The sequence below is a fragment of the Budorcas taxicolor genome, chromosome 15 (genome assembly GCF_023091745.1).
Source record: "Budorcas taxicolor isolate Tak-1 chromosome 15, Takin1.1, whole genome shotgun sequence".
In the NCBI taxonomy this organism is placed as follows: domain Eukaryota; kingdom Metazoa; phylum Chordata; class Mammalia; order Artiodactyla; family Bovidae; genus Budorcas; species Budorcas taxicolor.
The window spans coordinates 79643208-79656251 of NC_068924.1; the positions used below are offsets into that span (position 1 = coordinate 79643208).

General features: G+C 38.8%; 1 protein-coding gene across 1 annotated transcript; it reads right to left on the reverse strand.

Moving 5' to 3' along the window:
- Window positions 1–11630: 11630 nt before the first annotated feature.
- On the reverse strand, window positions 11631–12506 carry LOC128060342 (olfactory receptor 5B12-like). Its single transcript, XM_052652738.1, has one exon. It carries the CDS (start codon window positions 12504–12506, stop codon window positions 11631–11633), a length of 876 nt encoding a protein of 291 aa, XP_052508698.1.
- Between the last annotated feature and the right edge of the window lie 538 nt (window positions 12507–13044).

Here is a 13044-nt window from a genome sequence, read left to right on the forward strand (position 1 = left end):
ACTGTGTGGCTGCTCTGTAGCAATGGGAAAATAGAATCAGGATGAAAGTAGAGGAAAGACTACTGAAATCGGTCAACGTGTTTGCTCTGTGCCTTATTTCAGTATTTCAGTAACTTGTTCCCAGGAGTGGTTAGACTTAAAGCATGGCCATGACAACCAAATGCAATTTTGAATTATTAATAAACCATAGAATAGTCCAGGTAAAAGGACTTGGAGATAACACGTTCAGTCTCCTAAGTTCATAGAAAAGGGAATTCAGATAAAAATAAAAGAAAGGATTTAAGCAATATTATCAGATTAGTTGCTAACCAGAGCAGCTCAGACAGCCAAGTCAAAGTTTACAAAATACTCACCAATTATTTTTGTATTAAACTACAATAGTTTAATAAAATTAATGTGAAATTGAATTAACTTTACTTCAACTGACATTGTCTTTTTCATTGCATCAGAGCATCTGAATATGGTCGTGAAAGACAGTAAATAAGACATGTCCTAAAACCACAATGAGTTATCACGTCACACCTGTCAAAACTGCTATCATCAAAAATTCTGCAAAAAGCAAATATTGGATAGGATTTGGGAAAAAGTGAACCTTCCTACTCTATTGGTGGGAATATATGGTGGCAGCCATTATGGGCAACAGTAGAGAGGTTCCTCAAAAAACTAAAAACACAAATGCCATATGATCCAACAGTCCCACTTCTGAGAATATATCTGAAGAAACAAAATAATTAGAAAAGAAACATGCAGCCAGTATTCAGAAGCACTGTTTACAATAGTCAAGACATGAAGCAGCCCAAGTGCCCGTCAAGAGATGAATAGTTAAAGAAGATATGGTGCATATACCTCAGTGTGATGGAATATTACTCAGCAGTAAAGAGTGAAATTCTGCCATCCAGCAACACAGATGGACCTAGATAATGTGCTTAGTGAAATAATACAGAGAAAGACGAATACTATGTGATGTCACTTTTATGTGGACTCTAAAAAAATAATGCAAATGCACATATACAGCTAAAAACAGCTACAACAGACTCATAGACTGAAAAACTAGTGCTTACCAAAGGGGAAGCAGAGGAGAGAGGAGCATGGGTTAGGAGATGTAAACTACAACTGTGGGATTAGTCAAAATGACTAATATTATTACATGACTTGAAAGACAGAACAGATTAAAAAAGCTTAATTTTTTCAAAGTTGAGCAAGTTTATACTTAACAGACACTCAAGATATTTTTGTGTTTTTCCTCTTACTCACACAATAAGTATCCATGTTCTAATAGGATCTATATATTGTTTAGATGTACAATTCCTAATTACATGAAACAGAAGAAATCTTCAAAACATCAGGCCCATCAAACTGAATAAATGTGACCTGTTCCTTTCTCTAAAGAGATTTTTCTGATTACCTCTATCCATGCAAATTTATGCAGACACTAGATTTCATCTAGTAGATTTATAGGTTTATCTTATTCCTGGAACAATTCAGCATGCAAGTCCAGCACCTTCATATGTGAGTGGATCTTAAATCAGAGATTCAATCAATGAAAAAAAAGTAAACACCCTACTGTGATGTTGTTCTTCAGTGTTCGGCCAGAATGCATAAAATTCCCTAGAAATAGGAAGAAACTGAAGGGAAAAAATGCTATGGGAATCAGCTTACTGAAATTCTACTCTTTGATCTGCTGATCACTCTTCTTAGATAATAACTCTTTGAACTTCAATATCTTCATATAAGATGGAAATAATAGAAAGTTACACTCTCACTTAAGACTCTTGCTATGATAAGAAAATAAAGTCCAAAAGTACCTCATACTTGGTAAAGGGTGACCATCACAATCACAGTCGTCATCTCAGTTATTTCGGGCTGTTTTCCCTGGACATTGTTGAATGTTCTTAGCAATATCACAGTTTGGGGGAAGGTCACTGTTGCTATTAGATGATTAAGAGATGAAAAGAAAAATAAATGGTCAAAGGAACTCTGACTCTTCGACTGCGCTCTCTGCTATGATGACAATTGCGGTCATGTGGAAACCAGAAGGGAGTTATGTAGTCACGGAACTCTCAGGGGACAAACCCCCGTGACGGCTACAAACCTCATTATCTCACCTAACCAGGGGACACGTGATTGAAGTGTCTGCGGGGATCCAGCTCTGCTTGCTGAGGGAGACCATGAGTGTATTTATACGATTTGCAGGAATTCTTGATGATGCACAAAATCACCCACGGCATGATCTCTGGGGCTGCAATTTGACATAAATATTGGGGGATGGGGTAAGAACTCTGTAATTAAAAAAGCAAAGTGAAATTAGTTCTTCACTTTGTTGTTGTTCAGTTGCTCAGTCGTGCCCAACTCTTTGCGATCCCATGGACTGCAGCAGCCCAGGCTTCCCTGTCTCCCCGAGTTTACTCAAACTCATATCCAATGAGTCAGTGATGCCATCCAACCATCTCTTCCTCTGTTGCCCCCTTCTTCTCTTGCCCTCACTCTTTCCCAGCATCAGGGTCTTTTCCAATGTGTCGGTTCTTCACATCATGTGGCCAAAGTATTAATTCAGATGACCATTATATCTGCTACTGTAGGTAAGAATGCCTTAAGAAATGGAGCAGCCCTCATAGTAACAAAACAAAACAAAACCAGTCTGAAATGCAGTACTTGGGGGAAACCTCAAAAATGACAGAATTATCGCACTTTGTTTCCAAGGCAAACCATTGACTATCACAACAATCCAAGTCTATGCACCAACCACTATGCTAAAGAAGCTGAAGGTGAACAGTTCTATGAATACTTACAAGACCTTCTAGAACTATTAAAAACACCTATATATGTGTCCTTTTCATCATGAGGGATTGAAAAGCAAAAGTAGGAAGTCAAGAGACACCTGAAGTAACAAGTAAGTTTGGTCTTGGAGTACAAAATGAAGCAGGGTAAAGGCTAATGAGTTTTGTCAAAAGAACGCATTGGTCATAGCAAACACCTCTTCCAACAACACAAGAGACTACTCTACACATGGACATAACAAGATGGTCAATACCAAACTCAGACTGATTATGTCCTGTGCAGCAGAAGATGGAGAAACTCCACGCAGTCAGCAAAAACAAGACCTGGCATTGATTGTGACAGATCATGAGCTCCTCCAACATTCAGACTTAAATTGAAGAAAGTACTAAAAACCACAAGGCCATTCAGGTAAGACAAATCAAATCCCTTATGATTATACTGTGAAGGTGACAAATAGATTCAAGGGTTTATATCCGGTAGATCAGTTCAGTTCAGTTCAGTTCAGTCACTCAGTTGTTTCCGACTCTTTGCAACCCCATGAATCGCAGCACGCCAGGCCTCCCTGTCCATCACCATCTCCTGGAGTTCACTCAGACCCACGTCCATTGAGGCTGTGATGCCATCCAGCCATCTCATCCTCGGTCGTCCCCTTCTCCTTCTGCCCCCAATCCCTCCCAGCATCACAGTCTTTTCCAATGAGTCAGCTCTTCGCATGAGGTGGCCAAAGTACTGGAGTTTCAGCTTTAGCATCATTCCTTCAAACGAAATCCCAGGGTTGATCTCCTTCAGAATGGACTGGTTGGATCTCCTTGCAGGCCAAGGGACTCTCAAGAGTCTTCTCCAACACCACAGCTCAAAACCATCAATTCTTCGGCGCTCAGCCTTTTTCACAGTCCAACTCTCACATTCATACATGACCACAGGAAAAACCATAGCCTTGACTAGATGGACCTTAGTCGGCAAAGCAATGTCTCTGCTTTTGAATATGCTATCTAGGTTGGTCATAACTTTTCTTCTAAGGAGTAAGAGTCTTTTAATTTCATGGCTGCAGTCACCATCTGCAGTGATTTTGGAGCCCAAAAAAATAAAGTCTGACACTATTTCTACTGTTTCCCCATCTATTTCCCATGAAGTGATGGGACCAGATGCCATGATCTTCATTTTCTGAATGTTGAGTTTTAAGCCAGCTTTTTCACTCTCCTCTTTGACTTTCATCAACAGGCTTTTGAGTTCCTCTTCACTTTCTGCCATAAGGGTGGTGTCATCTGAATATCTGAGGTTATTGATATTTCTCCCGGCAATCTTGATTCCAGCCTGTGTTTCTTCCAGTCCAGTGTTTCTCACGATGTACTCTGCATAGAAGTTAAATAAGCAGCGTGACAATATACAGCCTTGATGTACTCCTTTTCCTGTTTGGAACCAGTCTGTTGTTCCATGTCCAGTTCTAAGTGTTGCTTCCTGACCTGCATACAGATTTCTCAAGAGGCAGGTTAGGCGGTCTGGTATTCCCATCTCTTTCAGAATTTTCCACAGTTTATTGTGATCCACACAGTCAAAGCCTTTGGCATAGTCAATAAAGCAGAAATAGATGTTTTTCTGGAACTCTCTTGCTTTTTCCATGATCTAGCGGATGTTGGCAATTTGATCTCTGGTTCCTCTGCCTTTTCTAAAACCAGCTTGAACATCAGTGAGTTCATGGTTCACGTATTGTTGAAGCCTGGCTTGGAGAATTTTGAGCATTACTTTACTAGCATGTGAGATGAGTGCAATTGTGCAGTAGTTTGAGCATTCTTTTGCATTGCCTTTCTTTGGAATTGGAATGAAAACTGACCTTTAGAAGGCCTGAAAAACTATGGACAGAGGTGATGATCAAAACCATCCCAAAGAAAAATTCAAGAAGGCAAAGTGGTTGTCTGAGAAGGCTTTACAAATAGCTGAGAAGAAAGTGAAAGGCAAGAGAGAAAGGGGAAGAGATAGTCATCTGAATGCAGAGTTCCAGGGAACTGCAAGGAGAGATAAGAAAGTTTTCCTAAGTGAACAATGCAAAAAAATGGAGGAAAACAATAGAATAGGAAAGGCTAGAGATATCTTCAAGAAAATTGGAGATATCAAGGGAATATTTCAGGGAAGGATGGGCAAGATAGAAGATAAAAACAGTAAGGACCTAACAGAAGCAGAAGAGATTAAGAAGCGGCAAGAATACACAGGTGAACTATTAAAAAAAAGGTATTAAAGACCTGTGCAACCATGATGGTGTGATCTCTCACCTAGAGAAAGACATCCTAGAGTGGGAAGTCAAATGGGCCTTAGGAAGCATTACTATGAACAAAGTTAGTGGAGGTGATAGATTCTAGCTGAGCTATTTCAAGTCCTAAAAGATGATGCTGTGAAAGTGCTGCACTCAATATGCCAGCAAATTTGGGAAACTCAACAATGGCCACAGGACTGGAAAAGGTCAGTTTTCATGCTAATACAAAAGATGGGCCATGCCAAAAAATGTTCAGACTACCCTGCTATTGCACTCATTTCATATGCTAACAAGGTAATGCTCAAAATCTTTCAAGTTAAACTTCAACAGTACATGAACCAAGAACTTCCAGATTTACAAACTAGATTTAGAAAAGGCAGAGGGACCAGAGATCAAGTTGCCAACATTTGCTGAGTTATAGAAAAAGCAAGAGAATTTCAGAAAAACATCTACTTCTTCTCATTGACTATGCTAAAGCCTTTCACTGTGTGAAAGTGATAATCACTCAGTCATGTCTGACTCGGTGTGACCCCATGGACTGTAGTCTGCCAAGCTCACTTTAACCTGCCAGGCTCCTCTGTCCATGGAATTCTCTAGGCAACAATACTGGAGTGGGTAGCCATTCCCTCCTCTAGGGAATCTTCCCAGCTCAGGGATCAAACCCAGTTCTCCTGAATTGCCAGGAGAATTCTTGACCATCTGAGCCACCAGGGAAGTGGATCACAACAAACTGGAAAATTTTTAAAGAGATGAGAATATCAGACAGCCTTACTTGCCTCCTGAGAAAACTGTTATGCAGGTCAAGAAGCAAAAGTTAGAACCAGACATGTAACAATGGACTGGTTCAAAATTGGGAAAGGAGTACATCAAGTCTGAAGCTCCAATACTTTGGTCACCTGATGCAAAAAGCTGACTCACTGGAAAAGACGTTAATGCTGGGAAAGATTGATGGCAGGAGAAGAGGGTGACCGAGGATGTGAGGGTGTGATGCCATCATTGACTCAATGGAAATGAGTTTGAGCAAACTTTGGGAAATGGTGAAGGGCAGGGAAGCCTGGTGCATTGCCTTCCATGGGTCACAAAGAGTTGGACACGACTTAGTGACTGAAAAGAACAAGGCTGTATATTGCTTCCCTGTGTATTTAACTTATATTCAGAGGACATCATGCAAAATACTGGGCTGGATGAATCATAAACTAGAGTCAGGAGAAATTTCAGCAACCTTGGATATGCAGACGATATTCTAACGGCATAGAGTGACGAGGACCTAAAGAGCCCCTTGAGGGTGAAAGAGGAGAGTGAAAATGCTGGCTTAAAACTCAGTGTTCAGTGTGCTGTGCTTAGTCGCTCAGTCATGTCTGACTCTTTGCAACCCCATGGACTGTAGCCCGCCAGGCTCCTCTGTCCTTGGGATTTTCCAGGCCAGAATACTAGAGTGGGTTGCCATGCCCTCCTCCAGGGGATCGTCCCGACCCAGGGATGCAGGTGGATTCTTTACTGTGTGAGCCACCAGGGAAGCCCAGAGTGGAAGCTATTTATACAGTGATATTCTGTGCAAAGTTGCTCAGTCATGTCAGAATCTTTGCGACCCCTTGGGTTCACTAACATTTACTAACATTTACTAACCTATGTAAAACAGACAGCCAATGGAAACTTGCTGTATGACTCAGAGAACTCAAACCAGGGCTCTGTAATAACCTAGAGAGGTGGAAAGGGTGGGAGGTGGGAGGGAGGTTTAACAGGGAAAGGCCATTATGTACACATATGGCTAATTCATGTTAATGGATGGCAGAAATCAAACCAATATTGTATAACAATCATCAATTAAAAATAAATAAATATAATTTTAAAAATATGGACTAATGCTCACCAGCTAACAAAAAAATGCTGAGTAAGCGCTTGCTAAACAAGAGTTCAGTTTTAGCTGTGTTGCTAAAGGGTATATGTATTTCTTTTAACAAATTACACACTATAATTTTATAAATTAGGAAGAAAAAATCTGAAAAATGTTTTATTTTTTAAATATAAATATTTATTGATATTTAATATTTTTATTAAAATGATATTAATATTAAATACTATTAATATTATTTTTTAAACGAAAAAATCAGCATTCAAAAAGCTCCCAGATGTACTTTGGCCACCTTATATGAAGAGCTGATTCATTGGCAAAGACTGAGATACTGGGAAAGATTGAGGGCAGGAGGAGAAGAGGGCAACAGAGATGAGATGGTTGGATGGCATTGCCGACTCAATGGACATGAGTTTGAGTGAACTCCAAGAGACAGTGATGGACAGGGAAGCCTGGCGCGCTGCAGTCCATGGGGTCACAAAGAGCCAGACACGACCGAATGGACAACAACAATGGTCAGCGATGCTGAGCGTCTCCCAGTGCGCCTGCTAGCCATCTGTCTGTCTTCGGGAAAATGTCTGCCCATTTTTGATTCAGTTGTTTGCTGTTCTGATAGTAGGTAGTATGGGCTCCTGGCATATTTTGGATGTTAATTCCTTGTTGGCTGCCTCACTGGCTCGCATTTTCTCCAGCTCCATGCACTGTCTTTGCATTTTTTCGATGGTTTCCTTTGTTGTGGAAAACATTTTTTAACTTGAAAGCTATTTATTTTGAATTGCTAGACTCTCAATATTTTGAATAAATATTAATTAAAAACACCAATATACTTTTATTTAAACATAATAAAAGTGTGCTTTTTGATACAATCTGTTTTATATTTACAGTTTTTAAGTGATATTTGGGAATCAAAGCAATGTTTCAACAAAAATTTTAATTTGTATGAACAAAGAAGTTGTGGCCTAGAGCTTTATTGATAAATTAAAAGATACACAATTTCTTTTTTATGGATGAAAAGAAAAATGTTCTTTTCAGTTGAGTATGTTTGATTGACAAAATTGTGTTAGTTTCAGGTATATATAATCAAATGATTTGGTGGTTGTATATATACACATATATATGCATACACTTTATATTCTTTTTTTGCAATTCTTTTCTATTATAGTTTATTACAAGATACTGAATACTGTTGCCTACTCTATACAATGAATCCTTGTTGTTTATCTGTTTTATAAGCGGTAGTGTGTATCCATCGGTCTCACACTCTTATTTCTCCCTCCCCCTCTTCTTCTTCGGTAACCGTAATCTTGTCTCTATGTCTGTGAGTCTGTTTCTACTTTGTAAACAGGTTCACTTTTACTATTTTTCAGATTCCACGTATAAGTGATCTCCTACAGTATCTGTCTTTCTCTGACTTACTCACTTAGTGTGATAATCTCTAGAGCCAACTTTGTCACTGCAGATAGGATTATTTCATTCTTTTGTTGCTGATTAATATTCCATGTAGATATATATCTTCTTTATCCATTCATATGTCAATGAGCACTTAGATGGCTTCCAGGTCTTGGTTACTGCAAGCAGTGCTACCGGAACACTGGAGCTACCGGAACACTGGAGCGGATGTATCTTTCTGATCGAGAGCTTTTGTCTTTACTGGATAAGTGCCCAGGAATGCAATTGCTGAGTCATATGCTAGGTCTATTTTCAGTTCCCTGAGTAACTTCCATTCTGTTTTGCATAATCACTGCACCAGTTCACATTTTCAGCAATGGTGTAGGAGAGTTCCCTTTTCGCCACACCCTCTACCTTTTTTATTTGTAGACTTTTTGATGATAGCCATTTGGGTGGGTGTGAGATGATATCTCATTGTAGCTTTGATTTGCATTTTTCTGTTAGTTAATGATGTTGACCATCGTTTCATGTGCCTGCTGACCACCTGTACGTCTTCTTTGGAGAAATGTCTGTTTAGGTCTTCTGACCATTTTTCAAATTTGTTTGTCTATGAGTTTGTTGTTGTTGTTGAGTTACGTAAGCTTTTTCTCTATTTTGAGAATTAATCCCTTGCTGGTCACACTCCTTGCAAAATTTTTCTCCCAGTCTGTGGGTTTTTTTTTTTTTTTTAATTTATTTATTTTAATTGGAGGCTAGTTACGTTACAATATTGTATTGGTTTTGCCATACATCAACATAAATCCACCACAGTATACACATGTTCCCCATCCTGAATTTCCCTCCCACCTCCAAAACCTTGTAAGTTTAATTACACCTCGTTTGTTTATTTTTGCTTTTATTTATTTTCCCTTGGAAGACTGAACCTAGAAAATATTGCTACAACTTATGTTAAAGACTTTTTCACTTATGTTCTCTTCTAGAAATTTATTTCAGGTCTTAGGTTTAACTTTCTTTGAGTTTATTTTTGTATGTGATATGAGAGAATGTTTTAATCTTACAGTTTTATAAATGTCCAATTTTTCTACCACCGCTTTCTGAAAAGATTGTCCTTTTTCCACTGTATATTCTTACTCTCTTTGTAATCGATTAATTGACCATAACCGTGTGGGTTTGTTTTGAGTTCTTTGTTCTATGCCATTGATTTGTGTGTCTATTTTTGTGCCAATATCTGCTACTTTGATTACTGTACCTTTACAGTACAATCTGAAGTCTGGGAGCATCATACCTCCAGCTTTGTTCTTTTTCTCAAAAATTGCTTTGCCAATTATGGGTCTTTTGTGGATCCATATAAACTTTAGGGTTATCCGTCCTAGTTCTGTAAAAAGGTCATGGGCACTTTGATAGAGATTGCATGAACTTATGTATATTTCTTTGGATACCATGGCAATTTTAATAGCATTAATTCTTCCAACTCAAGAGCATGGGCTACACTCTTTCCATTTCTTTACATCATTTTCAGTTTCCTTCATTGGTGTTTAATAGTTTTCAGAGTACAAGTCTTTCACGTCCTTGATAGAATTTATTTCTAGATATTTTAGGTTTTTTGATGTGACTTTAAATTGGACTATTTATTTTCTCTTTCTGATATTTCATTACTAGTGTACATATATCTAGCAGATTTCTGTATATTAATCTTGTATCCACTTAATAGTTGTAATAGTTTTTTGGGTTTTTTTGGAAGAAGGACTTTTACACAATATAAAATATCATATATTATCTTCAAAATGACAGTTTTACTCTTCCCTCCAATTTGAATAACTTGTAATTTTGTTTCTTGTCTAATTTCTGTCACTAGGACTCCCAAAACTATATTAAATGGAAGTGGTGAGGGGGCATTCTTGTCAAATCAAACTGGAAAGCTTTCAGATTTTCACCATTGTGTATTGTGTTGGCTGTGGTTTTGTTATAAAATGGTTTTATCATGTTGAGATTTGTTCCCTCTCTACCCACTTGGATGAGATTTTTTTTTTTTTATCATGAATGGACAATAGATTTTGTCAAATTCTTGGCTTGCATCTACTGAGATTATCATGTGATGCAATTTAAAAAATTTTTTTCATTAAAAAAATTTTTATTGGAGTGTAGTTGATTTACAATGTTGTGTGAGTTTCTGGTATACAGCAAAGTGAATCAATTATACAAATACCCACTCTTTTTTTAGATTCTTTTCCCATATAGGCTACTATGTGATTTTTACACTTTTCTTTTATTAATGTGCTGTCCCACATGGATTTCTGTATGATGAGCCATCCATGTGACCATAGAATAAATTAAACTTGTCATGCATGATGTTAAGTCTTCAAATTGCCTTAAAAGCTATCTTTATAATTGTTATCATAACTCCGAATGATTCATAGTGTCTTAATATGCCAAAATTTAAAAGCCAAGATAGGTTATTCTTGGAGATTGGCAGGGACCAATAAGGTCAACCTCTAATTTGAGCCCAAATGCCGATCTATAATTTGGTGGCCTGGATGCCTACATGAAGGAGGGAGCATTAACGGAGTACAAGGTTGATCATCCGAAGATAGACTGAAGCCTTACTTTAAAATTAAGTGCTATTTTTTTCAGTGAATTAAAATATGCCATTATTCTTATTTCTCTTACTCTGGTCTGATATTTTAAAATTGTCATATGAAGATGCAACTTCTGCATAATGAGTTGATAAAGACAAAAATTGAGCTAATTAAAGATGACCATATAATGATGTTCATTATCACTGAAACAAGAACAGAAACAAACAAAAGTTAAGCAAGAAATCTATACCCAGACTATTTGAAACCAAGTTTACATTTAAGAATGAATTATCAGATATCATAATCACTGCTTTAAATTATACTACGAAAATAAACGAATCCCATTTTCATCTTTGAACTCATTTTTCTGTCACTCAAGGATGTGTGAGTTACACTGGATTGCACAAATGATGTTTCTTTGGGCATGTATTTAAATATGCATTGAATAAAGTGAGACTGGGGATGATCATAAGAAATAACGAAATGTAACTAAGAAGAAACCAGGCACTAAGACTTCTAGGTTCAATGTTGATGTTCCTAAGCTATTATTCCTGAGATATCATATTTTTAAGCCATTTGTGTCATAGACTTAGTAAAAAAACTCGAGAAAGTACATCAAAAATTTGCATAATATTGGCCTATACTTCCCATAACTTGATCTGACCTGTATGAAACCACCTTATTGTTGTATCTATATAATTAAGATATGAATGTTATAGAAGACGTTGCTTTCCCCACAGCCTATTTTAAGGCCCTCTTGACATCTTTGTTCCTTAGATTCTTTGTTCTATTGTCTAAAGGGATTTAGCATGGGGATGACTATGGCGTAGAACACAGACGCCATTTTCTCTGTGTTCATGGAGTGGTGGGAGCTGGGCTGTAGGTAAATGAAAGAGCCTGTTTCATAGAAGACGGAGATGGTGGTGAGGTGGGAAGCACAGGTTGAAAAGACCTTCTGATGTCCTTCAGATGAGCACACCCTCAGAATGGTGACAAAGATAAACAGATAGGAGACCAGGATGATTAGGACAGAAGAGATGATATTAAAGCCTGCCAAAATGAAAAACACCATCTCACTTCTGTTGCTGTCTGAGCATGAGAGAGCCAGGACAAGAGTAGCATCACAGTAAAAGTGATCAATCACCCTGGATCTGCAGAAAGAGAGACTGAATGTGTTCCAAGTGTGCACAGAGGCCTCCAGCAAACTAAAAACATAGGGCCCCACGACCATCCAGGCACACACCCTTGCTGTCATGATGTTGGTGTAATGGAGTGGCTTGCACACCGCTGTGTGACAGTCATAGGCCATTAAGGCCAAGAGAAAAATTTCCACAGCAAGAAAGACTGCAAAGAAGAAAAACTGAGCAGCACAAGCTTTGTAGGAAATGGCCTTGTCTCCCGTGAGGAAGCCAGCCATCACTTTGGGAGTGACGGCTGTGGAGTAACCAAAGTCCATCAGGGAGAGGTGGCTGAGAAAGACGTACATGGGAGTGTGGAGACGAGAGTCCAGCAGGATCAGCGTGATCACCCCCAGGTGCCCAACCAGGGTGAGGAGGTGGATGAGCGCGAACACCAGAAAGAGCGGGATCTGCAGCTGTGGGTCATCAGTTATCCCGGCAAGAGAGAACTCAGTCACGACTGTGCTGTTCTCCATGGGGATCATTTGTACGTTATATGAGTGTCCTATAGCAATTTTAAAAAAAGTGTTAAGTAACTGAGTTAGAACTATCACAGTGTCCAGTGTATGGATATGGACTTGGACCATAAAGAAAGCCAAGTGCCAAAGAATTGATGCTTTTGAACTGTAGTGTTGGAGAGGACTCTTAAGAGTCCCTTGGGCTGCAAGGAGCTCCACCCAGTCCATCCTACAGGAAATAAGTCCTGAATATTCATTGGAGGGACTGATGCTGAAACTGAAGTTCCAATACTTTGGCCACCTGATGTGGCCACTCACTAGAAAAGATCCTGATGCTGGGAAGGACTGAAGGCAGGAGGAGAAGGGGACAACAGAAGATGAGATTGTTGGATGGCATCACTGACTCGATGGACATGAGGTTGAGCAAACTCTGGGAATTGGTGATAGGGAAGCCTGGCATGCTGCAGTCCATGCAGTCGCAAAGAGTCAGACGACCGAGGAACTGAATTGAACTGAGCTGAATATTTTACATCAGAAGTCTGCGACTCTCACTGGGCCTCATAAC

Coding starts and splice junctions, on each gene's coding strand:
- LOC128060342 (XM_052652738.1), bottom strand. CDS start 12,506: ATGATCCCCATGGAGAACAGCACAGTCGTGACTGAGTTCTCTCTTGCC.